Source organism: Protopterus annectens, chromosome 16.part0 (genome assembly GCF_019279795.1).
Source record: "Protopterus annectens isolate FY-2018-M chromosome 16.part0, PAN1.0, whole genome shotgun sequence".
Taxonomy (NCBI): domain Eukaryota; kingdom Metazoa; phylum Chordata; order Ceratodontiformes; family Protopteridae; genus Protopterus; species Protopterus annectens.
In genome coordinates this window covers 879673287-879691966 of record NC_056750.1, presented here as the reverse complement: position 1 = coordinate 879691966, position 18680 = coordinate 879673287, and the positions used below count along the sequence as shown (strand labels likewise).

The 18680-nt window shown below is 38.7% G+C and overlaps 1 protein-coding gene across 1 annotated transcript in view; it reads left to right on the top strand.

Annotated features, from left to right (window-relative positions):
- The window catches only part of LOC122790677, a 560216-nt gene that overhangs the window by 16519 nt on the left and 525017 nt on the right, over positions 1-18680 (top strand). Inside the window, exons 2-3 of the mRNA XM_044058200.1 lie at positions 1194-1289; positions 6971-7312. Coding sequence (XP_043914135.1) covers positions 1194-1289; positions 6971-7312 — 438 coding nt within the window. The remainder of the gene's footprint in view (positions 1-1193; positions 1290-6970; positions 7313-18680) is intronic.

Below are 18680 nucleotides of genomic sequence, written 5' to 3'. Positions count from 1 at the left end.
TTTACATAGTCAAGGCGGTACAGTTTGAACTTGTTGGGAATAGGGTTACCACCTGTCCCATTTTGCGAGGGACAGTCCCTCTTTGAGCAATTGTGTCCTGCAAAGAAATTGAAAAAATGGCAAATGTCCCAAGATGTTAGGACAAACATATTTCTTATATTTTATGTAATAGTTGCATAAAACAGTTATTCTGTATCTGAAACACCTAAATGTTATAAGAAACAGAATAAGCAACTAAAATACCAAAGAATAAGCTTTTGTTTAGGCAAAAAGGTGAAGTTCTGTTCTTTGTACTGGCTATAAGTATGTTTTGCCTTGCAAAATCTGACGTTTGTACTAAAAATGTCCCACTTTGGACATTTGAAAAGGTGGCAGCCCTTGTGGGGGAAGTAGCTCAGATTAAATTCTAAAGAAGTAATTTTTGCAGAAGTAAGAGTGGATGCCTGAGTAGGTCTCCTTATGTTCTTTAGAGTAAAAAAAATAAAATCCGATCTAAGGTAACCCTGGGAGGTACTGGTGGCCAGAGAATGATGTATTACTGTAAAGTACACCTTAACCCAATAGATATAGAAGTAGACAGGTCACTGGTTAGGAGTTCCTCAAACATTGCCCCTTTCATTTTCTGATTTGGAGACACAGGAGAGCAGTTGTTTTCTTATTGTTTGCCCCATCTTCACTCTCGATGCACCAGACAGATACTCACATTCTCAGGCTTTTACCTGTATTGCAGTTTGAGTTAGGATTAATGGACATGTTCCTTTTCTTCATAGGATAATGATATGGGTACTGGAGGATGTATGGAGGTGTGATGCTTGGGGGGCTAGGATCCATAGCCTGTCCAGCAGATAGGGAAGTAGGCAGTTGCGTGGACAGGAGGTCCTCTGCCATTGCCTGTTTCATTTTCTGACTAGAACCAAGTTACTCAGACAAACTGTGCCCCCCCCCCCACACACACACCTTATTACATTAACCTGCTTTACCTCTTTGCTGTCCTTTAAACTGCGGATTAAACAAGGTGTTAAGCATTTACTGCATACAGTAATTCTCAAAATACACAGCATTTAGCTGCCTGCCTGTCCATTGTGTTCTTTAGCAAAGATACTAGATTGTTTGTTTGCTTTTTTCTCTACTCATATATGTGATTATAACATCTTGGCAGCCAACATTTTGGTTTCTTTTTCTACTATCCATAGGACAAGCTAAAAACATCTTTATCATCCCTAGAAGTAAAAGTCAAGTATCTTCAAGATCTGCAGAAGACAAATGAGAAGGAACTCCTGGACATACATGTAAGTAACATGATTGTGATGTGGTCTGAGTGTCCTGAATGCACGTAGTCAGTAGCAAACGGACAAGACAGTGTGCTGTGCTTTGTAGGTCTTTCTGTGGTCAGTGACTAAGAAAAGGGGAATCATTTTGGAAACTGAAGTAGTCAGGAAATTTTACTATTGGCAAGATAGACTGCAACTTAAGGTTTATTTGTTAATTTGTTTACAACTGATCCATTCTTAAAATACTTAAAATGATGAACACTATTTAAAATTTAAGGAAAGTAAGACCATTAGAAATATGTAAAAAAAAATAAATAAATAACTCTTGTGGTATTCAAGAAGAAAAGTGTTTAAATTTGATAATAGTGCTTGATGGTTGGCACTTGGGTGTAGCAATAGGTACTGTGTGCTTGGCTGGCCAGTGAGGTTTCCAGCCAGGTACATTCTTTGTACAGTCTGAATGTCATTCCTGTGTTCACAAGATTTTGCTTCATGTTTCACTTTCTTCCCACATTACAGTGACTTGTGGGAATTTTGAATTTGCAGTTTCCTAAGTTGCCCATAGATGTGTGTACAGTGTACATTCTGTGATGGACTAGCATTTCATCCAGTATTTGTTCTGTGCCTTTCAGGATTTGTTCGTTTTTTATGTGTATTGGTTACAAGGATAGCCTGTGGCTCCCCCAACAGTGTTTCATAGGATGAAGTGGATATCTGAAAACGGTGAAGTAGCACGGCAAGTGCCCCTTGGTTAGTGGCTGATGAAGCCAGAGTGTCAAGAAAGAACTGTATAAAAAGTTTTTCAGGAAAGATGTTATCTGTGCAGTAATTTCATGAGTCTCCTGTACTAGTAGCTCACACCTGCTTGCTCCCACTTGCTTGAAAAGGCAGTTGCCCTAACTCCCACTGTCTTACTTAACCCTCCCACTACCTGACCCTATCAAACTGTAAAGCCCTAGCAGAGCCCAACTCTAACCCTAAGACTCCCAACCAGTTCATAACTTGAGTTCTCACTCTGTAACCCTAAAATGCCACACCATCTTCCTAACCTTAAAATCCATACTAAGTGTCCCTCCTGCTCCCTAACTATAAACGTTCTTCCAACTCCTTCTACCTCTGCTGATGCTGCACTTACCTCACTCCGATTCAAACGGTGCTTTCAGGTGAGGTGCAGCAGCTACTTGGCAAAACTTGTGTCCGAGTCTGAGCTTGAGCAGTAGCCTGGGCAAGGTACAAGATGCCTGAGCCTCTCGCTTCGAGAGACAGTGGTCTTAGAGCACCAGAGACTCAAGCGCTTGTAGAAGAACCATAATTCATAAGCTCTGTACATACTGATCCCACAAGGTTTCTCAAAGTATTCATATGCTTAGTGAAAGCCAGTGTCGAGCTCATGTTGTCCCACATGGGCCCACAATGAAAGCTCATATCGACATCTGCTGAATGCAAATTCGGTGACGCAGAGTGACTGAGAAAAACAGCACAAGTGCCACTAAACAAAACCATGGATCAAAAAATAAATACAAAAGAGGCAGCATGGGACACATTACCCCCACACCCCTTATTTAAATACACTAACTGTACGGTCACACAACCACAGCCATCGAGAAAAGATAAACATCTTGCAAGGGTAAAAAACATTAGCTACAGAATGGGGAATTAAATTGTTTTCAGTCATTTAGTTGTTGAGCAGATGTAGGAGAACAATCCCTTTGTGCCTTCTTAGTCTTTGTGACAAGAAAATGTGACTGTGTTAAAGTTAATATGTAGAGTCCATTGTCACTACAAGTTAATATGTAGAGTCCATTGTCACTACAAGTTAATATGTAGAGCCCATTGTCACTACAAGTTAATATGTAGAGTCCACTGTCACTACAGGTTAATATGTAGAGTCCATTGTCACTACAAGTTAATATGTAGAGTCCATTGTCACTACAAGTTAATATGTAGAGTCCATTGTCACTACAAGTTAATATGTAGAGTCCATTGTCACTACAAGTTAATATGTAGAGTTCATTGTCACTACAAGTTAATATGTAGAGCCCATTGTCACTACAGGTTAATATGTAGAGTCCATTGTCACTACAGGTTAATATGTAGAGTCCATTGTCACTACAAGTTAATATGTAGAGTCCATTGTCACTACAACGTACTAACATTGAACTATCATTATAACCTGCTGGTCTTCAGGAATCTGATTTTTAATGCCAGACTTCATTAAAATATTTACCTGAACTAACATTACATTCATATGAACAACCAATAATCCAGTCTGCTACCTGAACTCTTCAAACTGTGTTGTGAACTGAACTGTGATATGTGATAAGATTTTGTATAACTAGCTCAATGGTTAATGAATTTGAAATGCTGGGAATACAAAGACTCACACCTAATGCATTTTTTGAACTTTTAATGCTATAAAGTATGTGACATTTACCTGCAATCCTTTTGCATGGTGCACCGTACCTTATCAGCAGTTGGCTGTCTCACTTCCAATCCTGTCCCTATTCCCTCCACCCCACTAACTGTTTTCCCTTTGGGTTTGCCCTCACCTTTGTGGTATTCCAATACCTATTTCCATTGCTTTTTCATTTTCTTTCCTCATTCTACTCAATTTCTGACATCTTTTCCCCATGTCCCAGGACTGTCTTGTGTAATTCATGCTCCCGTACTGTTTTGTCTCCTTCCAGTTTTGAGTGATGATGGTTTTATGTTCAGCACTCAGCAGTCCGCTCATGTTCATTTCCCTTTTTTCCAGGTGCTGTCCTCTTTCTTTATTCCCTACATGCAAAATTCCCAAGTATGGTCTGCTTCCTTTTGAAATGTACTTCCTTGAATCTTCTGTACCTGCCTCCGCACTTCTTTAGCCCTCCCACAATCCCAGAACATGTGCATCATTCCACCTCTTCCTCCTGACATCTCCAGCATCAAAACCCCTCCTTTCTGCTTCCCTTTACCAATCTCATGGTGGTTAGCTACCATTGCTCTGGTGTTACCAGTTTCATGGTGGTTAGCTACCATTGCTCTAGTGTTTCCAGTCTCATGGTGGTTAGCTACCATTGCTCTGGTGTTACCAGTCTCATGGTGGTTAGCTACCATTGCTCTGGTGTTACCAGTCACATGGTGGTTAGCTACCATTGCTCTGGTGTTTCCAGTCTCATGGTGGTTAGCTACCATTGCTCTGGTGTTACCAGCCTCATGGTGGTTAGCTACCATTCCTCTGGTGTTACCAGTCTCATGGTGGTTAGCTACCATTGCTCTGGTGTTACCAGTCTCATGGTGGTTAGCTACCATTGCTCTGGTGTTACCAGTATCATGGTGGTTAGCTATCATTGCTCTGGTGTTACCAGTCTCATGGTGGTTAGCTACCATTGCTTTGGTGTTACCAGTATCATGGTGGTTAGATGTTATTGCTCTGGTGTTACCAGTATCATGGTGGTTAGCTACCATTGCTCTGGTGTTACCAGTTTCATGGTGGTTAGCTACCATTGCTTTGGTGTTACCAGTCTCATGGTGGTTAGCTACCATTGCTCTGGTGTTACCAGTTTCATGGTGGTTAGCTACCATTGCTCTGGTGTTACCAGTCTCATGGTGGTTAGCTACCATTGCTCTGGTGTTACCAGTCTCATGGTGGTTAGCTACCATTGCTCTGGTGTTACCAGTCTCATGGTGGTTAGCTACCATTGCTCTGGTGTTCACAAACTTTAATCCCCCATTTACCTACTTTTTGCATGGTCTTCACTGCCTGAATTGCGTACCGCTAGTATCCTGCAACTCCCGTTCATCCTGTCTCACTTCCGCAGTTCTTTCTCATTCTCTCTTCTTTGACCTCATCCCTTCTTTCCCTTAATGCTTTATAGATCAGGTTTTTCCTTTGCCTCCCCAACATCTTCCATTACCTCCAGGGTGCCATCCTCCCTTCCTCTGCCCTCCCTTCCTCCCTGTTCTTTTCTCATGTTCCCCTCTCTGGATTCTTTTTCCAGGCCTCCCTGAATATTCATTACACCATTGGGCTCCTGTTGTTCTCTGTTAGCTCCACCATTATTTACTCTGCATACCAGATCTTCCTATTGAGCTATTCCACTTCTCCTTCAGGTTACTTAATTTTTCTTCATCATCTTTGGCCTCCGCTCTTCTGTTCCCCACAGATTTTGAGTTTCCCTTTGCCAGTTCTTTTAGTGCTGTTTTATTCATGTCTTTAAGCTTCTCCACAGCTCCATGTCCCTTACTCTGTTTTGTGAACGTCCTCCTCATCCATTTCTTTCCAGGAGATGATGTTACATATCATTGTTTACATCAACATATGTAGGATCCCCAGTCCCCTTTTCCTATTCATTCTTATTTTTGTATTTCTCACTAGTCTTACAGTGTTCTAATACCTCCCTGTAGGATCACATGTATCACCCTGAATCAGTGTTGTTCTACAATAATATGGTGTTCCATGACACATTCTGTGTCTAGATTAACTCCATTGGGTAGCATAATCCAATCTGCATCCAATAAGTGTTTCCCAACATCAAAGAGCCATGATTACGCTACATTTATGTTCCAAATTCCAGGCAAAGACTTGGCACTGGCCCAATGTAGTATATGTAATAAGAACTGCATTACAGATTCTTACAGTTTACTGTGGCTGAAACATGCCACAGTCATTTGTGTTGACATGTACTGATTTTCACATTGTAAAAGTAAACTCTTTTAATGCGAGCCTCACTTATTTCTTTTTCTGAACACAGAGCTGACTAAGATTGCTGGCCAGGCAGAAAGTTTTTAACAGAAGAAATGCTGGGAGAAACCAAAGTGAAAACTCCAGCCAAGCTAGAACTTCCACTGAATGACCTCTCAAACCTCCTGTATCAGAGGCATATGGCATATATGCAAATGACCCTTATGAACATCAAGTGTTTCAGCTATGTGGTGATTCTGAATGCCCATGACTTATTACTTTTGAGTTGTTTCAATGGGCAATTTCAGGCCCTGTGTTTCTTATGCTTAGTCAAACATTCTGCTTGTGCTGTGCTGGTGAGGTCATAACAAGGCCAAAATATGCATATCCACAGCTACTGGAGTTTGGTCTCTCAGTGGAAATTCTAGCTTGGCTGGAGTTTTCATTTAGTTTTTGCTGATTGTTTTTTCTGTGTGACTTTCTCACTCTTTGTTTTAGCATTTCTTCTGTTGGAATTTTACTGATGTTCTTTTAGGAATGAAACCCAATTTGCTACTTACAGTTGGAGATGTTTCTTTGGAATATAGCCTCTTGCCCGTCACAAGTGTCCAGGGAGAGTATTTGGTCATCAGAGACCATCTAGGTTGTATAGAAAGGTTGGGCTGTCATAAGCTAAACCCTTCAAAAATTCTTGGCCCGCTATACTTCACATTTTCTTGCTGTCCTTCACAGCTTTTCACACCTGTATGTGTAGCCAGTAAATTGCAGTGACTTTTGCTGTATGCTAGGTGTTATCTTTGGACTGGATATTCTATTTCCACACTCCCCAAAAGGGAGCATTCTAGGTGCTTGTCTCTCTCTCTCCCCTTGCTTTGCAATCCATTTTAATCACAGGTCACAGGTGGTGTGCACAGGTGACCTGCCACCGTGTTACAGTGCTGACTGTCACTCAGATGATGCACGGACAATGTCTAGACACACTACTGATACTGTACAATGTGCAGCCACTCACCTTTGTACACTTATTGTTTTACAGGAAAATGTTTATAGTTTGGAACAATACATTATGCAAGAGTTTGCAAAACTTCACTTGTTTCTACATGAAAAAGAACAACTACTACTCCAACAGCTTAAAACTGAGGATGTGGCAAGTCTGAAAATAATGGAAGAAAACCTTGAATGCCCAAAACACGATCTTATGGCCCCTCACATGGTGGTATCTGATGCTAACTTGGAGAGCAGGAAAGAAGTAGAAGAAACTGTGGAGGAGATGGCAAAAAATGCTGAATACATTAAAGATTATGTTATGGTCACACGTGAAGCAGTGATGGAAGACAAGTCAGAACCAAGAAAATGTGAAACGATTGGCTTCCTAACAGTAAGTGTGTTTTTCATTTCTGTTTCTGTAAGTACTTTATTTTGTACAGTAGAATTCAGGGTTTGGAGCTGACAAGTAGGAACATTTTAAGTAATGGCAGCAGTCTAAATTATGTAAGGCAGTAGGCTTAACTTTTAATTACTTCCATTAGCATTTTAATTTCTGTATGCAGCTGTGTCATAAGCTCTCCTTTTGTATGAAACACTCTCATTTACATGGCATGTGATTGAAAATAGTGTAAATAGTGTATCGTGGCAGCATAACACCACTGTGTTTTTTCCTTTATTGCAGAAGTATATTTATCAAATATTTACTAAGTAATACTAACACTAAAAAGCTGATTTTGTTTATTGTATTGGAAGTTGAAACTGGCCATAGTCCATTTGCAGTGGAGGCCTGGCGAGAGAAGCTCCAGAAGGCAATGCAAGGTTACAGAGATTGACAAGTATGAACTTTGCAGTAGACACATACACAATGGTAAAATACACTGATATTAATATACTGTAATGTTACCAAACTATAGAGACTTAATAAATCTGAGTGATGTGATATCTGTTTAAGTTGGTATGTGTCTGTTTGTGTCTTGGCATTCTGCTCCAGTCCATATCAGGGCTTTTTTGTTTTTCCATTTGTAATTTTCCTTTTGTACATTTGTGACAAGAACTGCTGAAGATGAGTGTTTTTGCCAGCTTAATGTTTTTGTGCTGCCCTCTGTTGGATCATTTGAGATTTACTACTTTTGAGAAAGAGACTTTCCCCAGCTCTCCTGCTTCTCTTTTTTTTACAGGACATTTGGAGATGTTCCCCAACTCTCCTGCTTGTCTTTTCTCTACAGGACATTTGGAGACATTCCCCAGCCCTCCTGCTTCTCTTTTGTGTATGGGACATTTGGAGGCGTTCCCCAGCTCTCCTGCTTCTCTTTTGTCTACAGGACATTTGGAGACGTTCCCCAGCTCTCCTGCTTCTGTTTTGTCTATGGGACATTTGGAGATGTTCCCCAGCTCTCCTGCTTCTCTTTTCTCTACGGAACATTTGGAGATGTTCCCCAACTCTCCTGCTTCTCTTTTGTCTATGGGACATTTGGAGATGTTCCCCATCTCTCCTGCTTCTCTTTTCTCTATGTGACATTTGGAGATGTTCCCCAGCTCTCCTGCTTCTCTTTTGTCTTCGGGACATTTGGAGGTGTTCCCAAGCTCTCCTGCTTCTCTTTTGTCTACGGGACATTTGGAGGCGTTCCCCAGCTCTCCTGCTTCTCTTTTCGCTACGGGATATTTGGAGATGTTCCCCAGCTCTCCTGCTTCTCTTTTGTCTATGGAACATTTGGAGACGTTGCCCAGCTCTCCTGCTTCTCTTTTCTCTACGGGACATTTGGAGGCGTTCCCCAGCTCTCCTGCTTCTCTTTTCTCTACGGGACATTTGGAGATGTTCCCCAGCTCTCCTGCTTCTCTTTTGTCTATGGGACATTTGGAGGTGTTACCCAGCTCACCTGCTTCTCTTTTGTCTACAGGACATTTGGAGGTGTTCCCCAGCTCTCCTGCTTCTCTTTTGTCTTCGGGACATTTGGAGGTATTCCCCAGCTCTCCTGCTTCTCTTTTCTCTACGGGATATTTGGAGACGTTCCCCAGCTCTCCTGCTTCTCTTTTCTCTACAGGACATTTGGAGACATTCCCCAGCTCTACTGCTTCTCTTTTGTCTTCGGGACATTTGGAGGTGTTCCCTAGCTCTCCTGCTTCTCTTTTGTCTTCGGGGCATTTGGAGGTGTTCCTTAGCTCTCCTGCTTCTCTTTTCTCTACGGGACATTTGGAGACGTTCCCCAGCTCTCCTGCTTCTCTTTTCTCTATGGGACATTTGGAGACGTTCCCCAGCTCTCCTGCTTCTCTTTTCTCTATGGGACATTTGGAGACGTTCCCCAGCTCTCCTGCTTCTCTTTTGTCTACAGGACATTTGGAGGCATTCCCCAGCTCTCCTGCTCCTCTTTTGTCTACGGGACATTTGGAGGTGTTGCTGTCCTGCTTCTCTTTTGTCTGCGGGACATTTGGAGATGTTCCCCAGCTCTCCTGCTTCTCTTCTCTCTACGGGACATTTGGAGACGTTCCCCAGCTTTCCTGCTTCTGTTTTGTCTACAGGACATTTGGAGATATTCCCCAGCTCTCCTGCTTCTCTTTTGTCTACGGGACACTTGGAGATGTTCCCCAGCTCTCCTGCTTCTCTTTTGTCTATGGGACATTTGGAGATGTTCCCCAGCTCTCCTGCTTCTCTTTTGTCTATGGGACATTTTGAGACGTTCCCCAGCTCTCCTGCTTCTCTTTTCTCTACGGGATATTTGGAGACGTTCCCCAGCTCTCCTGCTTCTCTTTTCTCTACAGGACATTTGGAGACATTCCCCAGCTCTACTGCTTCTCTTTTGTCTTCGGGACATTTGGAGGTGTTCCCTAGCTCTCCTGCTTCTCTTTTGTCTTCGGGGCATTTGGAGGTGTTCCTTAGCTCTCCTGCTTCTCTTTTCTCTACGGGACATTTGGAGACGTTCCCCAGCTCTCCTGCTTCTCTTTTCTCTATGGGACATTTGGAGACGTTCCCCAGCTCTCCTGCTTCTCTTTTCTCTATGGGACATTTGGAGACGTTCCCCAGCTCTCCTGCTTCTCTTTTGTCTACAGGACATTTGGAGGCATTCCCCAGCTCTCCTGCTCCTCTTTTGTCTACGGGACATTTGGAGATGTTCCCCAGCTCTCCTGCTTCTCTTCTCTCTACGGGACATTTGGAGACGTTCCCCAGCTTTCCTGCTTCTGTTTTGTCTACAGGACATTTGGAGATATTCCCCAGCTCTCCTGCTTCTCTTTTGTCTACGGGACATTTGGAGATGTTCCCCAGCTCTCCTGCTTCTCTTTTGTCTATGGGACATTTTGAGACGTTCCCCAGCTCTCCTGCTTCTCTTTTGTCTATGGGACATTTTGGAGACGTTCCCCAGCTCTCCTGCTTCTCTTTTGTGTAAGGGACATTTGGAGACGTTCCCCAGCTTGCCTGCTTCTCATTTTTCTATGGGACATTTTCTCATTTACATCAACAAAGGTCTCTAACAGCATTGTTCCAGTTAAAAAACAAAGACTGAGCTGTTAAAGACACGAAAGGCAGCCCAAAAAGTCCGTAGGAACAATTTAATGAAAAAATACAATAATCTTAAGCGCTTTTCGTACGCACAATGTACGAACTTCTTGTGCGTACAAAAAGTGCTTAAGATTATTGTATTTTTTCATTAAATTGTTCCTACGGACTTTTTGGGCTGCCTTTCGTGTCTTTAACAGCATTGTTCCAGTTAACAGACTTGCCATGTAAATAACTGGCAGTATGAAAAGTTGGATTTCTTCTCTGCATGCCTAGATGAGATTTGAATAAGCTCTGCAGTTTACGGGTGCATTTTAGTCGTGCAGGAAGTTTTTTCTGCTCATGTATATTATTGGTCTGATTCTCCTGCGTGTACATTATTATTGGTATGTCTTACTTTTAGGGGTATTTTACTTTTACTGCATGTGAATGGTATTGTTCCAGTGTGGTATGATTACAGTATCATTCTCATATAATTTTTAAAAGATCATTCCTATTGCCTGGAATTTGTTTTTCATAAGTGCAGACATTACGGAGTACTCTGTATGGGAGCTTTTCCTAAAATCTTTGATTTGCTTACCAGCATACAGTATGTACACATTTGCCTTGTGTCTAATTATCTGAATGTCAATTTTAATTTCTTTTGTTTTGGAATTTTAACTTAAAATCTAGGTGATTGTTCACTAAGTTAGCAGTATTGCACATTAAATTATTATTCTGCCTATCCTAAGTAGCTGTCTGAATATCTTGATGTAAGATCTAAAAAACATTCAGAGGAGGGGATAAATGAATAATAAGACAAGTAACATCATGTGTGTGCAATATATGTCCACCTAAATAGCAGAGTCGCACACAGATGCTAAAATAATAAACTCAGAGACTGGTAAGGTATCCCACAAAAGTCAAAAATAATTGAGATTAAAAATGCTATAGAGACATAGCTGTCAGCAGTGTGTAAATCTAGTTACATGCTGGTGCAAATAATATTAGATTACATTTTGAAAAAGACTATAAAAAGATAGTTTAGCTGTTAAGAAGTTTTTAAGGGAGATGAGAAGGTGTGATAATTACTTCTGTGCTTCTAGCCTTGGCAACACATATTTGAAAGTAGAAAATGATACTGGATAAAATGTATGCATTATACTTTCAATGCAATACAGAGAAATCTTACTTTTCAGCATACATGAATCTGTCTAATTGAACATTTGTATAGTATGGATGGGATACATCTTCCCATGCTGGGAGTATGAATTTTGTGTCTAAATATAAAAAGGATGCAGTGAGATCTTGTAATGATAGTAGTACGAGGCTGCAGTGTGATATTAGTTAAAGGGTAGAGGAATGAGGGTGTATTTTAAAGAGGGGTTTAGAGTAGATTGTAAGGGTGAACTGTTACCTGCAGGTGCATAATTTCATACTTCAGTGGTAGTAGTAGTAAGGAGATTTCCTACAGCTCTGATTATCTGGGTATTCTTAAACTTGGGAAAAGCATATGACAAGGCCCCAAGAAAATTGAATTGGGTAGTCCTGTGATGGTTTAGAGTCCCAGAAGCTGGATTTATCAGGGTGTTGGATCATCTATCTCCCCAGGATAAGTGAGCTGGATCTAACGAATCAAGCTCACCCCCCCCCCCCCACACTGACCCCTGAGCTGTAGTCGGGGCTTTCTCCCTTTATGTCTCATAGCTGAGTTAAGACAGAGGGCTTTTTGCAGTGAATGTTAGTTTCTGTACCAAGAGAGGGTAGCCATTTCATTAAAGCATTTGTCCCTTGCACAGAGAATAAAACCAAGAAACAATACTATTATAAGTATGAGTTTGTCATGTAAGAAAAAGTCCTGTAAGGCACTTGGCACAGGAGCAGTGATAGCACAATCGGTGTGGAAGCCACGTAGCAAAGCAGTAGGGATTCAACAATTTCAGTTAATTGTTTAAAGGACAGCCATGGTTGTTAAGGAATTGGGGCTTATTAGGTAGACTACTATCCATAATCCTGCATATATTCCAACCCAGAAGACAACAGCTTCTGGTCCAACTGCATGAGGTTGCTTTAAGTAGTAACACAGCAAAATATTACATCATTTTTTATTAGTTAAGCAGAACAGGAAAATATTACACATAATGCAGTAAATCCATAGAACACTACTGTCCTATCTAGAGTAGTACCACTGTAAGCAACATGCAGCAGTGTTGCATATATTCAGCTACAGAGAACCAATATTGTACATATGTAATCAGAAGGGAACATTGTAAAACATTTAAAATCATATGAATGCACACTTGGTGCTGGAAGGCAGTAGCACTGCACTTTAACAATTTGCACAAGGTCAGGAACCCTAACCTTGGCTAGGCAACAAGGAAATGGAAGTAGATAGAAGCACAGTGCCAAGTTAGCAAATAGTGCAGATGGTGGAAGGGGGTCTCACACGTGTGTTTGAAAGCAGTAACTAGTGGTGGGAGGCACATCTGCAAGGAGCAGTGTTTTTCCACTGTTCACTCAGGTTTGTAATAGATCATCTTTGGTGCTTGTTGAAGGAGACTTCCAAGTGTTTTAACGAGTAGAGAAGCCCATGGTCCATAACAGACAGATTTGCTAGTAGGATCAAGGGTATTGACCTGTACTACCCCTGACCATTCTGAAAGCCAAAAAAAAAAAATGAAACTGAGCCACTGAATGCTGTAACAAGAACTTATCTGGCTTTCTGGTACCTCGGCTCAGTGCCTTCAGAGGAGTAATTTTTGTCACACTATGCAGCCATTTTAAACAGTCTTAAATTAATTAATACTGGCAATTAAACATTTAAAAAACAAGTACCAGTACAACAATGCATTTAATACAAATACATAAATAACAAGTATAAATGTATAAATATACTTTACGAAAATTAGAAATTCAAATTAATATCTAAATTTAACCCTCTGGGTGCAGGTGTTCTATAACTGAATATACATCTGCTTTCCAGTTCCAACACTTTTTGTGCAAAACTACCCCCACTAAGTGTGGTTTGGCTAACACAGTCAAAAACAAACTGATCATGTGCAGCCATTGATTATTTCAACTGTAGTTCATGTGGGGTGCTTTATATAGTCAGATGTGGTTGCAATCCCACTAAGTGGTGCATTGTTCAAAGTAAGAGAATGCCAAAAGTCTGTATATTGGGGCATTTGGGGGATTTAGAAATAAACATTTGGACAGTCCAACTGCGGATCATGTTCATAAAATACATGGGGGACATGATGATAGTTTGTTTTTTAGTGTGTTAGCCAAACCACACTTAGTGAGGGATAATTTTGCATACAATTGTTGGAATTGGAAAGCAGATGTGTATTAAATTATAGGACACCACCCATAGCGTTAAATTTAAATATTAATTTAAATTTCTAATTTTCGTAAAGTATATTTATGCTTGTTTATGGATTTGCATTCATATTTTTGTATGCACTGTTGTATTGGTACTTGTTTTTTAATGTGTAATTGGTTAATTGCTTGTATTAATTAAGTGAAGACAGTTTAAAATGGCTGCATGGTGTGACAAAATCTGAAGGCACTGAACCGAGGTACCAGAACACCAGTAAAGTTCTTGTTGCAGCATTCAGTGGCTCTGTTTCATTTTTTTTTCTTGTATTTCGATTTTTATGCACTCTGAGAGCCACCCTGACATAAAAATACTCTGATATACAGAAACACACACAAAAACAATTATTTATACATCAGTTCTTGCTGTATTTATTACTAAAATTCATTAAACAGCCATAATCTGATCGTAGAATGCAGGTTAATATTTCTCTCTTGAATATTTCAGCTTTATCAAGTAACTAAATTTGATGGTTCTTCTTGGAGGAAGACAGTATTCTGACTAAAATGGGGAAGACTCTCCATCTTAAAGAAGTGTATTCTCCCAGCAAATTAGATATTTATGCCAAACTAAGAATTCACCAGTCTAGCTATTTTATTCATCAGGTCTTCTAATTGTGAGAGAAAGACCTAATCTGAGTTAGCTAAAAAATTCAAGTTTAGAAATGTTTACATCTCCACTTAAAGTCCTCAAGAACACACACATATTTTATAACCGAACAAAAACTTATCTCTTATTAATTAATTATGATAACCAAAAATAAGAGAGGGGGGAACAATAAGAATTATTTAGAATCTATTGAACTGTGTTGGATCTTTAAACTACGAGCGCATGTAGAACCTGGCTTAAATCAATTCATTAGTATAAAGCCAGTATTAATTGCACGTAAATATTAGGAAGTATCAGTATATATGATAAGAATTATGCATATATATACTTTTTACTATTTTAGTTTCTAATGAGTTTTGTCATTTTTTCATGAACTTATTATTTATGACTTAATTATGACTTTATAAATAATTTATGTATAGACAGATATTTTATATATTTTTCTTCGTATATTTATGCATGTATATTTTTATACTTTGTATATATACTTATATATTTATATACTTTGTTATACATATATTGTATAGAGAAAATTTCTTGCTTTATATGATTCTAGGCTTTTTGGTATAGTGGTTACTATGAATGACTTGAGTTCATAGCATTGAAGCAGTTACCATGACTACCTGCTTGATTTTAAATGCATTACTTGATTGATTTTAATTAAGTGTAATTGGTCAGTATATTTAAGGACCGCTTTATTGATTAGTAAAATGAAATCTGATGAAGCGTGCAGTGTTCGGCACGTGAAAGCGCTTATATTTTGTCTACAATAAAAATCCTGGTATTTTATGTGCATTGTAGTGGTGGTTCTGTCCTGTATTTTCGCTATTGTTTGGTTTCTCTTCTGGAATCGGAACCTTTGGATAGCAGCTGAACCTTATTTTATTTCATAATTATAAAACTTGTATGCTTTTAATCTGTTTCAGTTTTTTTAGGTATGACAGAAAAAAAGATCTCAAAATTAAGTCATCAGTATATACCAAAATTTGAAGGGGTGTGTTAATAAATGTAAATGAAGTAATATTTATATTTTCCCACATTTAATTAATTATAGGATTTATAACTAGAAGACATAAAGCACCTAAGGCACAAAAGGCTATATCTGAGTTTAGAAAACTTTTATTATTATCAAAATGCATAATAGCCTGTAATAATTGAATGAGGGTTGAAATTAATTTGCTTGGAATAAAGCCAAATTAAAAACAAAGAGAAACTAACAGCATTTCTTCTAAAAGTTTTTCCACATTTTTATAATCTGTTTAAAATAGAAATGGGTCTATAATTGTCAATGTCAGACAAAGTGTTATCAGTTTTGGGAATAAATATAACTCGGGCTAAAAAACAGTATATATATTTCCCCAGATAATCAACAAGTCTAATGAAATATGAGATTAAGTCATCACCAAAGGTTTCAAAAAATTCAGCTGGTAAAGTGTCACGACCTATTGCTTTTTTGTTCAGCAAAGAATAACATACCCTGAATTACATTAAGAAACTTAAGATTAATGTCAAAAATTAAAATATGGAACAAACCCAATAAATAGACTGCCATCAAATCAGACTCTTAGTGGATGATGAAAAACTAAATTTGTTGAAAAAAATAAATCCAATTCTTGCAAAATTTCAATGGGATCTGAAGTCATATTGTCTTCCTTTTTTAAAGATGCCACAAACTTTGCTTCAGGCATCATGATTTTTAAAGGAACTGATGGAATTCTGGCAAGAGCTTGCCTTAGCTTATTCTCTTGAGCACCCCTTGATGCTCTTGTCAGATCCACATTAAAATCACCCATCAAAATAATATCTCATGTTCCTAAAATCAAAGTATTAATAATCAGTAAAGGGAGCATAAATAGAACTAACAATAAAATAAAAAAATGACCAAACTGAATATTGACAAGCAAAATCCTTGCATTTGCAAGTTGAAAAAAAAATTGCACCCCCCCCCGGACTTATCAGTAGAATTAATAACATCAGAGAATCTTTTGAGCTTAAACAGAGCACCACTGTTATGAAAAGCCAAATGAAGGTCTTGCACACATGAGATGTCTGAATTCACATGTTTATAGTTGATTAGATTATTTAATCCATTTACATTTAAAGTTACCAATTTCATGCCTCATAAATATATTGACAAATTTAAACCTTAACAATCAGAGCTACGAGATTCTGTGTATCAGATGTTACAGCAGCATATGAATTGCTGATGGTTACTTCTGAGCTTCTTCAAAAGAGTGACACTTGGGGATCAAATCCATATAGTTATTTTGTAAAAAATCACAGGAAAAATAAATCTTGACCTGTTCCTTTTAACCCATAATAGTTTACTGATATCAGCAAAGGCTTTGCTCTTTTTTTAAATACTTCAGGTGAGAGTTCTTAAAAAGTAGTTGTTTGATTATATTTAATATGGTGATGTCCTCTGCCTTTAAGGTTATTCAGAGGATAAAATGTCACTATTACTGGTCTACTGAAAACCACCTTTTGTGGAGCCACTGTGAATGCTGTATTGTAGGATGCATAAATAGAACTAACAATAAAATAAAAAAAATGACCAAACTGAATATTGACAAGCAAAATCCTTGCATTTGCAAGTTGAAAAAAAACTTGCACCCCCCCCCCCGGACTTATCAGTAGAATTAATAACATCAGAGAATCTTTTGAGTTTAAACAGAGCACCACTGTTATGAAAAGCCAAATGAAGGTTTTGCACGCATGAGATGTCTAAATTCACATGTTTATAGTTGATTAGATTATTTAATCCATTTACATTTAAAGTTACCAAGTTCATGCCTAATAAATATATTGACAAATTTAAACCTTAACAATCAGAGCTATGAGATTCTGTGTATCAGATCTTACAGCAGCATATGAATTGCTGATGGTTACTTCTGAGCTTCTTCAAGAGAATGACACTTGGGGATCAAATCCATATAGTTATTTTATAAAAATCACAGGAAAAATAAATCTTGACCTGTTCCTTTTAACCCATAATAGTTTACTGATATCAACAAAGACTTTGCTCTTTTTTTTAATACTTCAGGTGGGAGTTCTTAAAAAACATAAGTAGTTGCTTGATTATATTTAATATGGTGATGTCCTCTGCTTTTAAGGTTATTCAGAGAATAAAATGTCACTATTACTGTTCTACTGAAAGCCACCTTTTGTGGAGCCACTGTGAATGCTGTATTGTAGGATGCATCAGAAAGTTCTAGACTATCGGCAGCTTTATCATATTCTGTATAGAGCTCACAGTTTGGAAAATAGAATTTTCTTTAATATCCAGATGTTCAACACCAGCAGTTAACCTGATGTTCACATATCTGGCTCTACATTTCATACTAAGCATTTGCTAATGCATATTCTGTAGATAGAAACTTGTCTTTAAATCATCATATTTATTGAAAAGATCTATCAAGTCTTTCTGACTTAGAATAGGCTAAAATTAAGTTTAGAAGTGTCTTCTTTCTAAAGGTAGCTGCCTAATGTTAACTAAATCAGAAACAAGATTAGTCACAGCTTTAACTTCTAGCATTAAAATGTCTATTCTAAGCAGAACAGTTTGTACCCAAGTAGAGTTTTCCCCAACAGTGGTATCGGAACATCCCTTAGTGTCTTGTTTGCTTAAAATAAATAAAGAGGACATACCTGGATTAACAGTTGACCTCCTTTTGAAGTATCTGCTGCTGGTCAGTGTTTATACCCAAGTCGTCAGTCCTCTAGCACATGTGCCCTGGAAATAGTTTGCATCTGCTGTCCTCCTAGCAATACCAACTGATCCATTTCCTTCCAGCTCCATCATAGTCGATGAAAATAGTCAAGGATTTTCTCCTGAAAAAAAAAGGTTTTGTTTAATTTCTGAATCAGAGGGGCAAAATGTTGTCGGGTAGTGCCTTCAAAATCCTTATCACTACAGACTGCTTAGATCGTGGCTGTTAAAAGCCAGTTCCGGTTTTCTGTTTAGACTGCTGTTTTACTTTCACAGAGGCTAACTACTCGTTTTTCAGTTGTTGCATGATGACATCTGTCACACTGTGCTACATTTAATGTCTTAGAAATGTCTCCAACTAAATGTTGCATAGTCATTTCACATGCTTTCGCAATAATAATAATAATTAATAAATAAAACATAAAAAGTTAAGAGAGCATGAGCACAAGCCCAGTGTGCCAGCTAATTGACCCACTGAATCTCCCCCATGCACATTAGTGTATCATCATGCTCCACTCCTCTCAAGTAATCTGTGATTGTTTAATTTGTTTTCATCTTAATAGTAGACATTTCTATATGACTGTCACAGATTCTGA